The following is a 16,379-nucleotide window of genomic DNA, read 5'->3' as shown; positions in this document are numbered from 1 at the left end:
CACGTACATTCCGATTCCACGATGCCGCGATGCCGGTTGCTTGAAGAAGTTACTAAGTATTTTCACTCGTTTCTTTTCGTCATTGAGCCAAAAGCTAGAAGTAGATAAATGCCTTGTCAGCCAGTATTATTTTATTCGTGAATGGGTGGTTCGAAGCCAAAAAATGGCGTGATTTGTCGACTTTGGAATGTTTCGTTTACACACATGTGACGAATATGCAGAAGTGCTTGGGTGTATGGAACGATGCATCTTGCTTCGTTGATTATTGATAATTCCAGCCATGATAATTCCAAAAAGACGAATCGTGTTCTACTTTGTAGTCATCACCTCCTCTGTGTGGATATATTTGGCCACGTATCATATTTTTAGCAACGAACTCTCGGCGGGTGCTGATACCTCGAATGACGACCATGGAATAATTTACAGCCTTCTCATGTACGATAGAACTCCGGATAGAAACCCCGATAAACCCGGGGAATGGGGCGCTGCAGTGTCGCTAAATTTTTTGGAAAAGAAAAGAGAACAAAAAGGCTTCAGTGATCATGCATTTAACCGCGTTGCAAGCGACAAGATTTCATTAGAGCGGAACCTACCTGATGTGAGAAATTACAAGTAAGATTTTGATCCTCGGCTAATTCATACATGTATGTAAGCTTGTCATTTTGTTAATTTTAATTTTTAAGTGTGCCGATTATACTGTTTATAGGATTATCGGTAAGGGAAATATAGGGCATCCAGTTGAAAATTGTAGGTTTTGTTTCCATAGGGCGGTAACCATCGCGCGGACATTACTCAGCACAACTTGAATTGATATGATTGTAATTGTTGTACAGGCGTTTCTTTGCATCACAGCAGAAAATGATCACAAGAAAGCCGTTTAGATGGATTTTTTCCTCTGTTCTTCTGGATTACACTGTAGGCTTAAGTCAAGTTATTTGAGATTTCGGTATACATTTAAATTGCTATTACATACTTTTTCTCACAAATAGTTTAATATGAATAGAGTCGAAATATATATGTATGCATAATAAATGTATTTGGTTATACGGAAATCTTACCAGTTATTCTTTATTTCAAAAGTACATGTAAGTGTATATTTTGTAATTGCATGTTAGAATTGTTTTAAGGAGTTTTGTCTGGATACACTCTTTATCAAAAAATAAGAAGGATGTGGAACTACAGGGCCTCTGGACAATTTAATAAGTACAAAATTCTTGCAGAATATGCATTTTAGATAAGATGCAAATTTCCCAGATAAATGGTACAAAAAAAGCCTTTGCAGGTTTAACATGTGTGACTTTGCTAAGATGTACCTTATATACTTGTTTTAATGTTACAGGCTGTGTCTTATTTTTGATGTTACGTAATAGGCAGCCCGGTCAAAATGTTTTTGAGTAGTAGGCAAGATGACTCATTCGTGTATATTTCTTCGAATATTTGTGGCTTTCATGATTCGATCAATTGAAATACTAGAGACCGCATCTCAGTGAATTTTAGTATAAAGTAGGCAGCAGACATTTTGTTGTAGGCAGTGAAATCGCTGGCTGCCGGCACATTTTGACTGGGCTGAATAGGCATCATATTCCCCCCCCCCTCTCCCCCTTGGCTAACTTGAACTCCTTTGACTGTGTCTTGATTGCAAGTCCAGTGCTGTAAACCTGTAACTGTTCAGCCACACTGCCTACCCTAACAGATATATTGTTACTATTCTTTATTTCAACAGATGTAAGTCAAAGAAGTATGCACTACCTCTCCCTACAAGCACTGTTATTATTTGTTTTCACAATGAAGCTTGGTCAACTTTACTTAGAACAGTACATAGTGTTATAAACAGGACTCCTCCACAATTACTCAAAGAAATTATTCTGGTTGATGATGCAAGTGAAAGAGGTATGTGTTAGATTTACAAAGATGATTATCGCTGTACGGTTCCTTGCCTACCTTAACTTGCTCAAAAATTTCTGAATTGCCCCACTGAGTTGTCCACTTGACAAAAAGGCTTGTCGAGTCTACAGTTTTTTTTCTTCACTTGTTTGACTAACAGACTTGTACAATGTAACAACCATGTCAGTGTTCCTAGCTTTCCTCAACTTGCTCTAAAATTTCTAGGTCCCCTAATGAGATGCATTTTTTCAGTAGACAACGTAGACTGTTGAGTCGACAAAACTTGTCTACTCATCTGAGTGGTAAACTTATTTTGTACTTACATGTATGTATCAATGTCAACAGTATTGGGTAACCGTCAGTGTGGGAAGAAAATCAGTTTTTCAAAGTGACTTCTTACTGTATTGTTTGTCCTACCATGTAAAGTAAATGGTAGACTTGCTACAAGTCGACCTCTCATAATTTTGTAAAGGCGAGCGAAGCCAGCTTCTATGAGGTCACGCAGTGACAGAGTGAGCAAAGAAGTTGCGAGGTCGACTTGTTTCACCTGAATGGATTTGATTGACACTATAAATTCACATGGGAAAAACTGATTGACATGTGCTGTGTCAAGAGTGGCATCAAATATCACTCACTCTCCTATTGGTCAATTGCCATGATGTCACCGATGGAATTTTTAAGAGGTGAATTTTGTGCGAAATAGGTCTGAAAAGTCCGTTAAAATGGCATAATCAACCAGGAAAACAAGGACTTTTGGAAAGTCTATAAGTACATGTAAATGTTTGATATGGTTATTCTTTAGTAACATACCTTTTCCTTTGCCTAATCCATAACAATCTTTGATTGGATGTTATTGTTTCTTCTCTTGCAGATGAACTGAAAACTAAGCTCGAGGATTATGTAGCCAAATTAAAAATTATTCGAATTATCAGACTTACAAAGAGAGAAGGTCTCATTCGTGCTCGACTCAAAGGAGCGGCGGAAGCCAAGGGAGATGTGCTGACATTTTTAGATGCTCATTGTGAATGTTCTAAAGGCTGGCTCGTTCCTCTACTCGCTAGAATAGCTGAAAATCGTTCCAATGTAGTCATGCCTGTCATAGATGAAATAAGTGATCAGAACTTTTATTATCATGCCGTTCCGGAACCATTCCATCGGGGTATTTTCCGTTGGCGGCTTGAATTTGGTTGGAAACCTGTGCCACAGTATGAAATGGAAAGACGCAAGGATGCTACTGATGGAATAAGGTTGGTTTCCCTGTGGTTCTGGTAAGGTTTTACAATCAATCATTAATTCAATCTTTTGTTACTTGCAGCAAAAAAGATATTTCAATTTTTGCATTAACACAAAAAACGTGCATGTGTTTTGCGTGTGGGTTGGTTGCTTATCTCTGAGCTGTACTGTATCTTGATCAGTAAAGTGAACGTAATCTGGTACTAGTGATCAAGTTATAATTAATTCATTGTAGTGAGGTAATTGTTGTTTAAAACTATTTGAATTTTAAACGACGATTACCTTTCTGCTGTGAATGAAACACAGCTGCACTGATGCTGTAATTCCTCCTAGGTCAAACATGCTCGTGCACTGATCACACTCATGATTTTATACTCTGTAGATCATGGAGTCATTTGTACAGCCGCAACCAGGCAATGATATTCTTCTGTTGATTACTAGCAGCAATGATATTTTCACCTTCTAAAAGCCATGCAGTGTAAATTATTGTCAAGATCCCTGTCAGCCATCCATTACTTTATTGGTATTAAATTTTGCGGGTCCTTAATTTGACGATTTTGGTGAGACAATAATTATCTCACGCGGTTATATTTTCACGATTTCAACAGCCTCTACATGTACCCTATATTGACAGCCCTGTACTGTAGATATCTAGCTCAATCAATGAATGTAAGTAATGTGGTACTAGTGATCAAATAATAATTAATTCATTGTAGTAAGGTTGTTGTTGCTTAAAACTATTTGAATTTTAAACAACAATTACCTTTCTACTCTGAATGAAACATTGCTCCGCCGATGCTGTAATTCCACGTAGGTCAAACATGCTCATGCACTGATCACTCAGCTAATAATTTTACTCTGTTAAGATGGACTCATTTGTACAGTCACAACAATACAATGATATTCTTCTAAATGTATATGATTACCAGCAACAATGATATTTTCACCTCCTAAAAGCCATGCAGTGTAAATTATTCTTAAGATCCCTGTCAACCCTCTTTAACCCATTACCTTATGACTTGAAATATCTACATCACATGGCAATAACTTGATAATGTACGTGCACTGTAGAAGAGATTCAGTGTAATTCAGTATAATTTCATAAACAAAATCAATGAGCTGTAGACCAGGACAGCCGTCTCTAAAATTTCACATTCCTTGCTATGTGCAATTGGAAGGTGTAGAATTGAACCCACTAGGATGATCTTTTGGTTCTTAATTTTTCTTTTATTTCCTTTCAAAGTAGCAGAGATCATGCTCACAAAAGCTGGGAGAAATTCCCAGCCCCCTACCCAATATTGACAGCCCTGTACTGTAGAACTGATATATATCTTGAGCAGTAAATGAACGTAATGTGGTACAAGTGATCAAATAATAATTAATTCATTGTAGTAAGGTTGTTGGTGCTTAAAACTATTTGAATTTTAAACAACAATTACCTTTCTACTATGAATGAAACATTGCTCCGCCAATACTGTAATTCCACATGGGTCAAACATGCTCGTTCACTGATCACTCAGCTTAATAATTTTACTCTGTTAAGATGGACTCATTTGTACAGCCACGACAAGGCAGTGATATTCTTTATGATTATAAGCAACAATGATATTTTTGCCTTCTAAAAGCCATGCAGTGTAAATTATTGTTAAGATCCCTGTCAACCCTCTATAACCTTACTACCTTGTGACTAGAAATATCTACATCACATTGCAATAACTTGATAATGTACGACAGCATTGTAGAAGAGATTCAGTGTAATTCAGTGTAATTTCATAAACAACATCAATGATCTATAGACCAGCCGCTACAAGTTTATCAGTTTTTTCTTAACTGTCACATGTTTACCCTCTTCAAATAAAGGCATTACCTTACCTTACTTTACCAGGATCACTGTCACGAAAATTTCACATTCCTTGCTATGTGCAGTTGGAAGGTGTAGAATTGAACCACAAGGATGATCTTTTGGTTATATTTTCCTCTTGTCTCCTTTGAAAGTAGCAGGGATCATGCTCACAGAAGCTGGGAGAAATCCCCAGCCCCCTACCCTATATTGACAGCCCTCCTGTACTGTAGATATCTGTCTCGATCCATGAATGTAAGTAATGCGGTACTAGTGATCAAATAATAATTAATTTATTCATTGTAGTAAGGTTGTTGTTGCTTAAAACTATTTGAATTTTAAACAACAATTACCTTTCTACTATGAATGAAACATTGCTCCGCCGATGCTGTAATTCCACATAGGTCAAACATGCTTGTCACTGATCGCTCAGCTTAATAATTTTACTCTGTTCAGATGAAGTCATTTGTACAGCACAACAAGGCAATGATATTCTTCTTTATGATTACCAGCAACAATGATATTTTTGCCTTCTAAAACCCATGCAGTGTAAATTATTGTTAAAATCCCTGTCAACCCTCTATAACCTTATTACCTTATGACTAGAAATATCTACATCACATTGCAATAACTTGATAATTAATTAATGTACGACAGCACTCTAGAAGAGATTCAGTGTAATTCAGTGTAATTTCATAAACAACATCAATGATCTGTAGACCAGTGGCCACAAGTTTATCAGTTTTTTCATAACTGTCACATGTTTACCCTCTTTAAATAAAGGCATTACCTTACCTTACCAGGACTGTCACGAAAATTTCACATTCCTTGCTATGTGCAATTGGAAGGTGTAGAATTGAACCACACGGATGATCTTTTGGTTATATTTTCCCTTTGTCTCCTTTGAAAGTAGCGGGGATCATGCCCACAGAAGCTGGGAGAAATCCCCAGCCCCCTACCCTATATTGACAGCCCTCCTGTACTGTAGATATCTGTCTCGATCCATGAATGTAAGTAATGTGGTATTAGTGATCAAATAATAATTAATTCATTGTAGGGAGGTTATTGTTGCTTAAAACTATTTGAATTTTAAACAACAATTACCTTTCTACTGTGAATGAAACATTGCTCCACCGATGCTGTAATCCCACCTAGGTCAAACATGCTCGTGCAATGATCACTCAGCTTAATAATTTTATACTTCGTCGATGGAGTCATTTGTACAGTTGCAACCAGGCAATGATATTATTCTATACAATTACCAGCAACAAAAATATTTTCACCTTTTAAAACCCATGCAGTGTAAATTCTTGTTAAGCTCCCTGTTAGCGCTCTATTGCCTTATTGGTATTAATAATTTTGTGGGTCCTTAATTTGACAATTTTGGTGAGACAATATTTCTCGGGGTTTTGTTTTCGCAATTTCAACAGCCAAATATGAAAAAAGGGCATTAAATTTCATGATTTCGCATTCTCAACTTCATTTTGGTTTTCAAACAGTTTGAACTTATTAAAAATTTCTAGATGGAACAAGCAATGTGTGAAATCTTTGGAAATTGAGGTTATTTTAAAACTGAAGATTTAAAATGAAACGTAGCAGTAAAACCAGTTAACAATTTGAGTATTTGTCCATGTTGCAGTTAATTTTTTTACTTTAGTTAATTTTGTTTTTCCTTTGTTTCAAATTCATTAACATATATTACCCAAAGACAATGGAAAAATAAAAATTACCTGAGGTAAAAAATTAACTACAACCTCCATACATATCCCCTATATGAAGTTGCTATTACATTGATGTTCATGAAAATTAATTTGCCTGTGTTTTGAATTTTCTACATGGGTATTAAATTAATGTCGTGTGCTTAAATTTTGCGACGATTTAAGTTCACAAGTCTTTTGCAAATTTTTTACAATTCTGAAGAACGCAAAATTAAAGACCTACGAAATTAAGTACCAAGGAGGTAATAATATCCCTTGCCACTCCCTTCCGAGAAGGTAGTGGCTCTACCTGGTAAGACCCAATATCCATATGCATAATACAAAAACTCCAGTCTGTCAATCTTCATAAATTTCGTAAAGAATTAGTTAGAGAATTTGTCAAGAGATAAAAGCACTTTTCTTTAAGTGATTATTTTAGAAATCCTCATAGCCCTTTTTCTTGACTATGCGGCATTGATATCGTTAACAGCAAATTGACGTTGATCGATGTTACATACATTGGGATTTTAATAACCCAGGCTACCAAATAGAGCTGGGTGGCCACTAAGTGCTGGATATCTTTAGTCCTTCCTCATCAAATAAGTACACACTGGATCTTGTTAGTCCTGTGTTTACTTATTTAATCTGTAGGGACTGAAATCAAGAGGCTTGACTGTATGTAATTTGCAATTACTGTATATTTATTCGTCCTTCTAAGGTAAATTTAAACAAGTCATGTATTAAGTGAACAAAGGACCTTGCGTGCACGCACCAAGTTTGGTCTCAGTTGTGTCCTTCTTAGAGAGCATTTGTTTAAATATGATGTAAAGGTTTTATAACCAGGCTTTTCCAGGTGTTCAGGTAGAAGAAAGTGAGCGGAAAACGACAAGGTGAAGAAAACGAGGTTCGATCCCCACCATCTGAACACTGCGCTCTACTATCTGAATGCCTGGAACAGGCTAAAAGGACTTATATCAACGATGTAATTATACCCTTGCTGCTCGCTCAAGACATAAAGGGCCATTTGTTCTTCAATGACTGGTCACAGGCATTCATATGATACCATTGTTGTTGCTTAATCTGACAACTTAATGGTTATGTTATTAACTCAAAAAAGTTGCTGGAAGTGTATAAGAGTGTTGTCAACTGGTCCATAAGTGTGGATAGTGGGGCGATTCAGCTATCTGGGGTTAGATTTGTTCTTTGTTCCTTGATTAATCTAATCTTGTAAGTTATATGGTCTCATAATTGCATGCATTTAGATGTTCCAGACACAAATTTTAGACTCAACACCCAGCAATATTGTTGTTAGTGAAAGAGAGGAAATGACTTGTGCAAAACTAGGGTAGATCCATAATTTTTAATGTTAAATGCTCTCCGTCTAAAACTCTTTGAGAATCGGCGGTAAAGTTCTGCCAAGCTTGAAGAACGTTCTAAGTGATTGATCAATCCTACTTCTATAGACTATAGTATTACTGACGGGGAATATGTCCTCCCCCAATTTGATTGACAGTAGCCTGTTGTGAGTCTAATGATGAAAAATCCTATAATTTGAGATGTACTGTAATAAAGGTGGGTTTTGTCACTCCAGACCCTTTGTCAGGTTTATTGGTAATTTTGTAGTGAAGAGTGGGGAGGGATTCCAGGGGTTACCTCTACTGAAGACAAAACGATTCAGGGCCACATCCCCCCCCCCCCCCTTCCCACTCTCACGGTAAACATACATCTTTTACCCATTTGCATTCTCCTTTATCTTTCCAGTGACTATGAAATGATCAACAGTAGAGAGCTTTAGATTTGAGGAGGAGTACGAATACGAGATTTCACTTAAAGTCTTTCCGCGTGTTCTCTAAAGATACACCTCGGAAAGCATCGTCTTACTTTTTTTCACCAAAAACGTTTGTACGGTTATCTTGATTGAAGGATGTTAAGCCTTCTTCCGATAGTAAAATGATAAAACTTCTCACATTTGATAACTTGTTCCCGCCACTACGACATCCTCGCTAAAACTCGCGGTAGAGTGACGACGGCTATCACGTTTTCCCGCCAAAATGACGCTGGTTCACGCGCGAGCACTACTTACTATTGAGAAAATCCCGTAATCGTAGTGGTCCTCGTCCTCGAATCTAAAGCTCTCTATTTTTTTTGTTTATTTACAGAACCCCAGTGATGGCCGGAGGGTTGTTTTCTATTGATAAAAGTTATTTTGAAGAAATAGGAACTTATGACACCGGAATGGACATTTGGGGTGGCGAAAATCTGGAAATTTCTTTTAGGGTGAGTCTCGTATTCCTCCTTAGCTCTAATAGAAGCTCATGATTTAAATGAAGATATGATGAAAGCAGTGGTAATTTAAGCCATTAAAAATTAACTCGTTAAAACTTCCAGGGCTTCAACGGGATTCGAACCCATGGCCTCTGCGTAGGCGCTGCTCTGCCCAAACATTACGGAGCTTAAGCAACGACGACGGCGACGGCAACGAAAACGTCACTTAAAAAGTGAATTTGTGCTGCTTCAAACTTAACTGCGCTCATTCCATCTCGTTTAATTCGTCAAATGTTGGCAAATTTTTTTGGAGTTGAATTCTAAAGGACTGTATCAAAGTTTAGGAAAAGAAAAGGGAAGTTGTTGTCTCGTTTTCCCGTCCTCGACAAAACGTGTAATTAGGCAGTTTCACGTTCTAGTCGTGCAACGACGGCAAAGAAATGTACAAAAAAGCGTGATGCACGTGCAGAGTTGTTGTTTTGCCAGTCTAAACCTATTACGCTATTGCCGTTCTCTTTGACGCCGCCCTCGTCTTTGCTTAAGCCCCCTATTAATGCGGAGTTGGGGGGCCTCGAAGAACGCTCACTAAAGTTATAAGGGTTGTGTAAATGAGGTGAGCCAGCCCTGTAAGCCGGGGTGGCTGGGCTGGAGTCATGCCTTTTTTCCTCATAAAATTGTCATTGTGTTGATATGAGAAGGCAGACTGGCCCATTTACCGTGATCCCGATTGCACGTGATATCTTGACCTTAAATTCTTGTGCTGTAGATCTGGATGTGTGGTGGCACCATCGAAATGCTGCCGTGTTCACGTGTTGGGCACGTGTTCAGACCACGCTTCCCGTACTCATTCCCCGCTCGTCCAGGAGGCGACCTTGATGTAGTTAGTCGTAATCTAATGAGAGTAGCGGATGTGTGGATGGATGAATACAGTAAACATTTCTACAACATCCGCTTCGATCTCAAGAAGAAAAAACACGATGATGTCAGCGAGAGACTAGCGCTTAGAAAGAAGTTGGAGTGCAAGAGTTTCAAATGGTATCTGGAAAATATTATTCCTGAACTTGAAGTCCCGGATGTAAACTTTGTGGCTGCTGGACAAGTAAGTTTAGAATACTAAGTCAACTCTTAGTCTAGTAACGGACGCTAGCACGGATTTGGTGTAACGTAATGATTCGATTTGGCTCCCTCACACCAATAAGCGCCCCACCTCGAATGTGTTTTTGTTAATAAGCGCTTACATTGCTTAAGCACCCTCATTCCAATAAGTTTCCCCATACTGATAAGGGCTTATTCACCATTAAGCGCCCCTATTCTAATGAGCGCGCCCTTATTGCGTAAGCACCCTCATCTCAATAAGCTCCCTTATACTGATAAAAGCCTCTTCTCCAATAAGCGCCCCTATTCTAATGAGCGCGCCCTTATTGCGTAAGCACCCTCATCTCAAAAAGCTCCCTTATACTGATAAAGGCCTCTTCTCGAGGTAGTGCCTCTATTCTAATGAGCGCCCATATTGCGTAAGCACCCTCACCTCAATAAGCTCCCTTATACCAGTAGGAGTCCCCACTCCAACAAGTACGTTTCACCCATATTCTTAGAAACTGCACGCGACAATTTACCAACCCACAGCTTATTACGCTTGTGGCACAAACAGGAATGCATTTCAAGTCATTTTGCAGCTTGTTCGTTTCTTTAGACTTCTTTGTTTTATCCGTGTCCTGCGGGCAAGAAATCTGTCTTCCATTATTCTGTTTTGATTTTTCTGTAGGTACGGAATCCTTCGAGTGACATGTGTCTAGACACGCTTGGGAAGAAAGATGATGCCCCGCTTGGTTTGTACCAATGTCATGGCCAGGGAGGAAACCAGGTAATGAAACTTGCTACTTGTTGTTAGTTAGTTACAGTGAGGATGATAACCAGAGAAAACAGCTGACATGCCGCGACGCCACCACTGGTTTCCCCGCGAAGCAGAAATTCCATTCTTCAGGAGCGTTTTGTGTGTGGGTAAAGGCTTTAAATAACTACCGGATCATTTTACCTTTATGTGAAACTGCCCACCTACCCTTCCCCTAAACCAACATTAACACTTAGTTCTTACTTAGGGCAAAATGTTGGGTTAGGGGAGGGGTAGGTGGGCAGTTTCACAGAAACGTAAAATGATCCTAATTACCTTGGTACAGAATTGACTTAAAACAGCAATATTTTCGTGATTTAGTCCCTTTAACGTGACGCCTTAACGTAGATATACATTTACGTAGACGGAGCAAAACAAAGCGTGCTCTATCTAAGTAAAGAATTCATTTTTTTCCTTCTTGTCGCACTTTTAGCGACAACAATGTATCCTCTTATTATAGCTTTAATTCTATGACCCCGTTTTCTTGTTTTTAGTACTTTGTATTGACAAGTAAAGGAGAACTGAAGTCAGAGGACAACTGTCTGGACTATAACGGCTATGATTTGTATTTACGTGAATGTGACGGACTAAAGCAGAACCAGAGATGGGCGTACAAGGTATGGTTGTGTAGGGTGGAGTGGGAAGGGGGGCGCTTTTAGCAAAAGTGGCCTGAGGGCTGGCGTTGGGTTGTAAAGAATTCTTGTGGTGGGGATGATGGCGAGAAAATGTAGTTTGACAGGGGACCACCAAGGAAACATGCCATCGTGTCCGTATTATCCGGACTTATCAGAATCAAACATGTCACGCTATTTTGCTACTTATTAACCCATAGAAATCTGTCACACTAGTTTGCTACTGTATTAACCCATAGAAATCTGTCATTATTTGAACAGGGTGCGGCAATGTCAACAGTTAGCGCATGAATGTGATCAGGAGAATAGACAGTGCACAGATAACAAGTGTCCATAAAGCGAGGTTGAAGTTTTATGAGATTTTATACCTAGGAACACAGAAAAGTGTCCGGTGTCCGTATTTTAGAGAAAATATATGAACTTTTCGTCGGGACAAACGAAATTGTCCGTTATATACGGGTATCCGTAGAGTGGGATTCCATTGCACGTGCTTAAGCGTTTTTGCTTTCTTTGTTCAGGGTAACACGCTTTACCACCCTCGCCGTGACGTGTGCATCGACCGCGGATCCGCAAGCTCTGGCCACTCGCGTGTTCGCGCCTGCGATGGCCGAACTTCGCAGGTCTGGGAATTTTCCAAAACAGATGACATGGACTAAACGCGACAGCAGATCTCGCCATCAGGCCAGTCAGCGCGATGTTACAGCGCCGACTCTGGCGCTATGGAAGAAGGAAAGAGAACCCAGCGTCTCAATAAGCGTTTGTTGTTGTTGAGGGAACTAACTACCTGTTACTGGAGTCATTATCCATACGGACAGCTGAAACATACCGCCAAGGCGTCCCAGAACTCTCTGGTCGCTACAAACAGTGTGAAATACTCTTGTCGAACTTTCATTTTCCTTCTTGATGGTGGCTCAATTCCAAACCTCGACGACCTGGCACTAAAACCGAAATTCACTTTTAATATATTAATTAAATATTATTATCTATTTATATTCACTGACTTTTTTAATTCTCTCTCGTATTTACGAAAACTGAATATGAGGCCTCTACATTTTTCGGATGTTTAATTGCGCGGATGGGCAGATTTTATGTTTTTAGGAAACCAATGTTTGCGATTAGAAAAGCCTTTTTATGGGGGAATGAATTTCACGATTTTCATAAACTTTATACAGAATGTTTTTGCTTATATCTGAACAGATCTCTAGCCTTGAATAGGAGAAACACGATCCAGATGTAATGTACTTAATATATATTATTACAGTAACTTATATTCAAACTCTGATTCAAAATGCTTGTTCTGTGCGAAATTCTAAAAGCTGATTGGAGTGTGTTGAAATGACGTACAACGCACGATTTTTATGGATCACCACTTCGCCTCAGCGAAGACTTTGTGAATTTTACCGAGGGTTACTTTATCTTTACATCGACCTATGATTTGTATATTTCGATTAACTCACGCCGCTTTTTGGACATAAAAATAATATGTTTTGTTACTACTGTTGCTGTTGCCCTCTGCTGCTGTCCTCTTCCTTGTAGGAATCGTCGCTTTTTCGATACAGACGGCTGACCACTCAGTTTAAGCATAGTATTATAGTTTGGAGACTCTTTGTTCGTGATTTCCAGTACTCTAGACGTTCCTGCTGGCTGTGGAATGAACCTAAATTCTTCATGCTTCACTCCGCTACGCCTAAATTTCTTGAGATACAAGTAGGCAAATATTGTATTTGCTATTCGTCTTTGTTTGTACGTTCGACTGTCGTGCCATTTTGAAAACATAGTTTATTGAACTTACAGCCAGCCAGCATGAGGCGATAGGCCACTTGCGCATCTCCGATAATGCACCTTGTTTGTCCCGAAAATTTTTCAAGGGCATAAGTTTTCAGTAGGCCATTTCCGAGTTCCCCCTGGCCTCTGTTTCAGAACGAGGGTAGGTGCTCAGCCTTTGCTATGGAAATCATCATTCGCATGCAAATAAAACTCATTTTCACAAGAAAGGTTGTGCACCTAGCCTCATTTTGAAAGTGAGGGTTTTTGGAAATCGAAAGTGGCCTATTTCTCTTGGGATGGCTGTAATCTGACCCAGGAGAAATGAAAAACAAAGGTGATGCAAAATTTGGGGGGGGGGGGGGGGGACGGGGGGCAAGTAAGGTGCACTATGGGAGATGTGCAAGTGGCGTATTGCCTCAAGCAGGATTAGATTTTTTACCCGAAAACTGGAGTTTTGGTACTTGAACATGGGAAAGAACTGATTAGGAGTGAAACAGTGTGATATATCTGTACCATTTCATTGAGCTAAAAATGAGGATATTCATTAACGTTTTTGTCATCCTTTTCTCAGCTCTGCTTAAACTGGTTGCAGATAAGCCAGTAAATAGCAACTAACAACTAACAATTAATAGAGAACTTAATATACAAACTCATTATTTTCAAAGGTAATTGTATAGGATCTATTGTCAGAAAATGGGGTAGGAAGACGGCCTATCAAACAATTAAATTATTGAACAAATTATTTTCAATAAACATTAACATGTATGATTATGTCGTTCTGATTCTTGCGCCGCGGGGGGAATGCCTTTTTAAAGTGACGGGACCAATCTGGGCATGGCTCAGGTCTTATTTGACCCCTAGGAGATCATCATACTCCAACAAAGAATATCGTTCCGCACAACACTAAGAGATAGCTTTATAAGCATTAATATTCGCTTTCCGTACGTTCTCAACACCCTAAGTGAGACGGAGAGCATCCCAGTCATTTATATGAGAGTTTCTTTTCCGAGTTCTTGCGCCCGCGATTCCGTACAACTTTCAACTTACTACGCTTAGGCCTACGAGTTTGTTTTCAGCGGGTCTAATTAACAGCCTACGACAGCAGCCGCTATTCCTTGGAGCCACCTCTGGTTTCCCCACCAAATGGAGTCTGAGAGACGAACGCAGAAATTAGCTGAAATGGCATGATTACCCAGATCTGGGTAGTGCTTCTGATTGGTCGTGTCAGGTGGGAAATTTGTTTCAACCAATCAGAAGCAGTACCCAGATCAGTGTAGTGACACGTCATCAGTATGGAATTTCTGCGAAAATGTCGGAGACTGTTCTCAAGCAATCCAATTAGAAGTGTCCTGCCACTCCAATTACATGGACGTAAACTCCTCCACCGTACCTCGTCGCTAGAGAAATCTAGATATTAGACTTAATGCCATGTCTGCTGCTGATTATCTTAGTCCTGCATACCGTCTTTGCCTTTAAAGAAGTCCTCATAGGAGTGGCGGTTAGGGTTAAGGGTAAGTATGTCCCTCCTCTGAATTTCATCTACAGTCCTTTTGCGTTTTAAGGAGTACGCTACGTCCCTGTCGGTATTTAACCTTGTCACAGTGAACCCCACGCTCTTTCAAGGCCATTTCGCTTGTCGATATTTTACCCTAACAGAGCCTCTTTTTAAACTAGATTTCGCGTGACCCCTATATTCAGTCTTGTAGAAAGTAATGCGCGCATGAAGGACGGGTTCAGCGGAATAATCTTCGTTAACCGCGCTGGAAAGTTGATCCATAAGCTATCCGTAAAATGAACATGTGAACGTCCGCTTGGTTAACCGTGGCGAAAATTATTCAATTACGCGCGCCGTTTCGTTGAATGAACGCGGCGTCAACATATCATTACAGTCTATTTATTATATGGCTTTATAGAATAACTAACTGGAACAAAGGAAAGTTTTCACATGAGTAAAGACACAATCAACCCCGTCCCCGGGGTCCGTTCGTTTTCCAATATGGCGGCGGCATATCAGAAAACCAGGGGACCCGGGGAGCGAGGTTAGAGTTCAATTACAAAGGCCCCACGAGATGGATGTTTTGGAAAAACAACTTGGCCGCCGTGACGTCACGTGATAACGATTGGTTACCCGTGCTTATTCTGTGCAATGACGCACGACCGCTGGTCAAGGCCGAACAAAGTCTCTTGGTTAAAGATATTAACGAACTTTCCAAACAATTGCAACGAAAATCATTAGATATGTACTTCATTAAACGCTTACACTATTTCATACGTGATTAACTGGGCTGATATTTCTCGTATTGACCGCAATAACTGGTTGTTACTTATCCGGTGCATGCTATCACGTACAGTGCTTTCAAAAAAAATAGCAGCGCCGGCCAACTAAAACAAAGAAAAAACAAATGCAGTAGAATGATTAAACCTTTTACTCTTTAGTACCCTTCGCGAGAGCTCTTTTGAGAAAAGTCTTTCGTCTTTCGTTTGATCTCTTCCTTAAAGATTCGAAAAAGTCTCCATGCCACATGTACACGTAGGGATCGCGTTACTCAGTAATTACATTCATGGTTCAATATTGCTCCGGGTAATATTTTATTTAGTTAAATATTGCTCCTGAGGATATTTTCCTTTTTTGAAGTGGATATTGGCCAGGCCATGCTGCTGAATTACATCAATAATTTTTAAAAAACAAACCATCATCAACGAAATAACCGAAATCAATTAACCACCGTGAAATAGGATTGCCTTTCAACCAGGAAGGAGAATTTTCACTAGCAGTCTTAATGACAATGAAAGTTTTGATACGAAAAGCAAACGTTTCTGTGACCTCAGCACCTAATTGACCATGGCGATAAAGCACTACTGTGGTCGACAATCCGGAAGAAATCACTGAGCTAAAAAGTAAAATGTTTCTTAACTAGTTGCTACAATTCTTGCTCGCTGGTTTGGGGCATCCTTTTAAACCGAAAAAGTTGACCCTGAATCAGTAATACCAGAAGTTTATGATTAGCCCAGTTATCTTCACAAAAAAGAAAAATTAATCTATATGGTTCTTAAAAACTGAAACAGACTGAAGCTGGAAAGAATTGTCTGTTTTACCGAGCTGTTTTTGTTTTTGTGTTTCTTTCTCTTTCCGGTTTTCTCAATTTTTGCCTTCTTTATATTGCCGAGTT

General features: G+C 39.4%; 1 protein-coding gene across 1 annotated transcript; it reads left to right on the top strand.

Moving 5' to 3' along the window:
• On the top strand, positions 1-12,434 carry LOC140930746 (polypeptide N-acetylgalactosaminyltransferase 1-like). Its single transcript, XM_073380454.1, has 8 exons — positions 1-612; positions 1,724-1,890; positions 2,756-3,131; positions 8,814-8,931; positions 9,686-10,018; positions 10,685-10,783; positions 11,305-11,427; positions 11,961-12,434. The coding sequence occupies exons 1-8, from the start codon at positions 281-283 to the stop codon at positions 12,096-12,098; spliced, it is 1,686 nt and encodes a 561-aa protein (XP_073236555.1). The 5' UTR covers positions 1-280; the 3' UTR covers positions 12,099-12,434.
• The last annotated feature ends 3,945 nt before the right edge of the window (positions 12,435-16,379 follow it).

This window comes from Porites lutea, chromosome 3 (genome assembly GCF_958299795.1).
Source record: "Porites lutea chromosome 3, jaPorLute2.1, whole genome shotgun sequence".
Classification (NCBI taxonomy): Eukaryota; Metazoa; Cnidaria; class Anthozoa; order Scleractinia; family Poritidae; genus Porites; species Porites lutea.
Note: the sequence above shows the minus strand (reverse complement) of the source record. Positions and strands in the feature narration are given on the sequence as shown.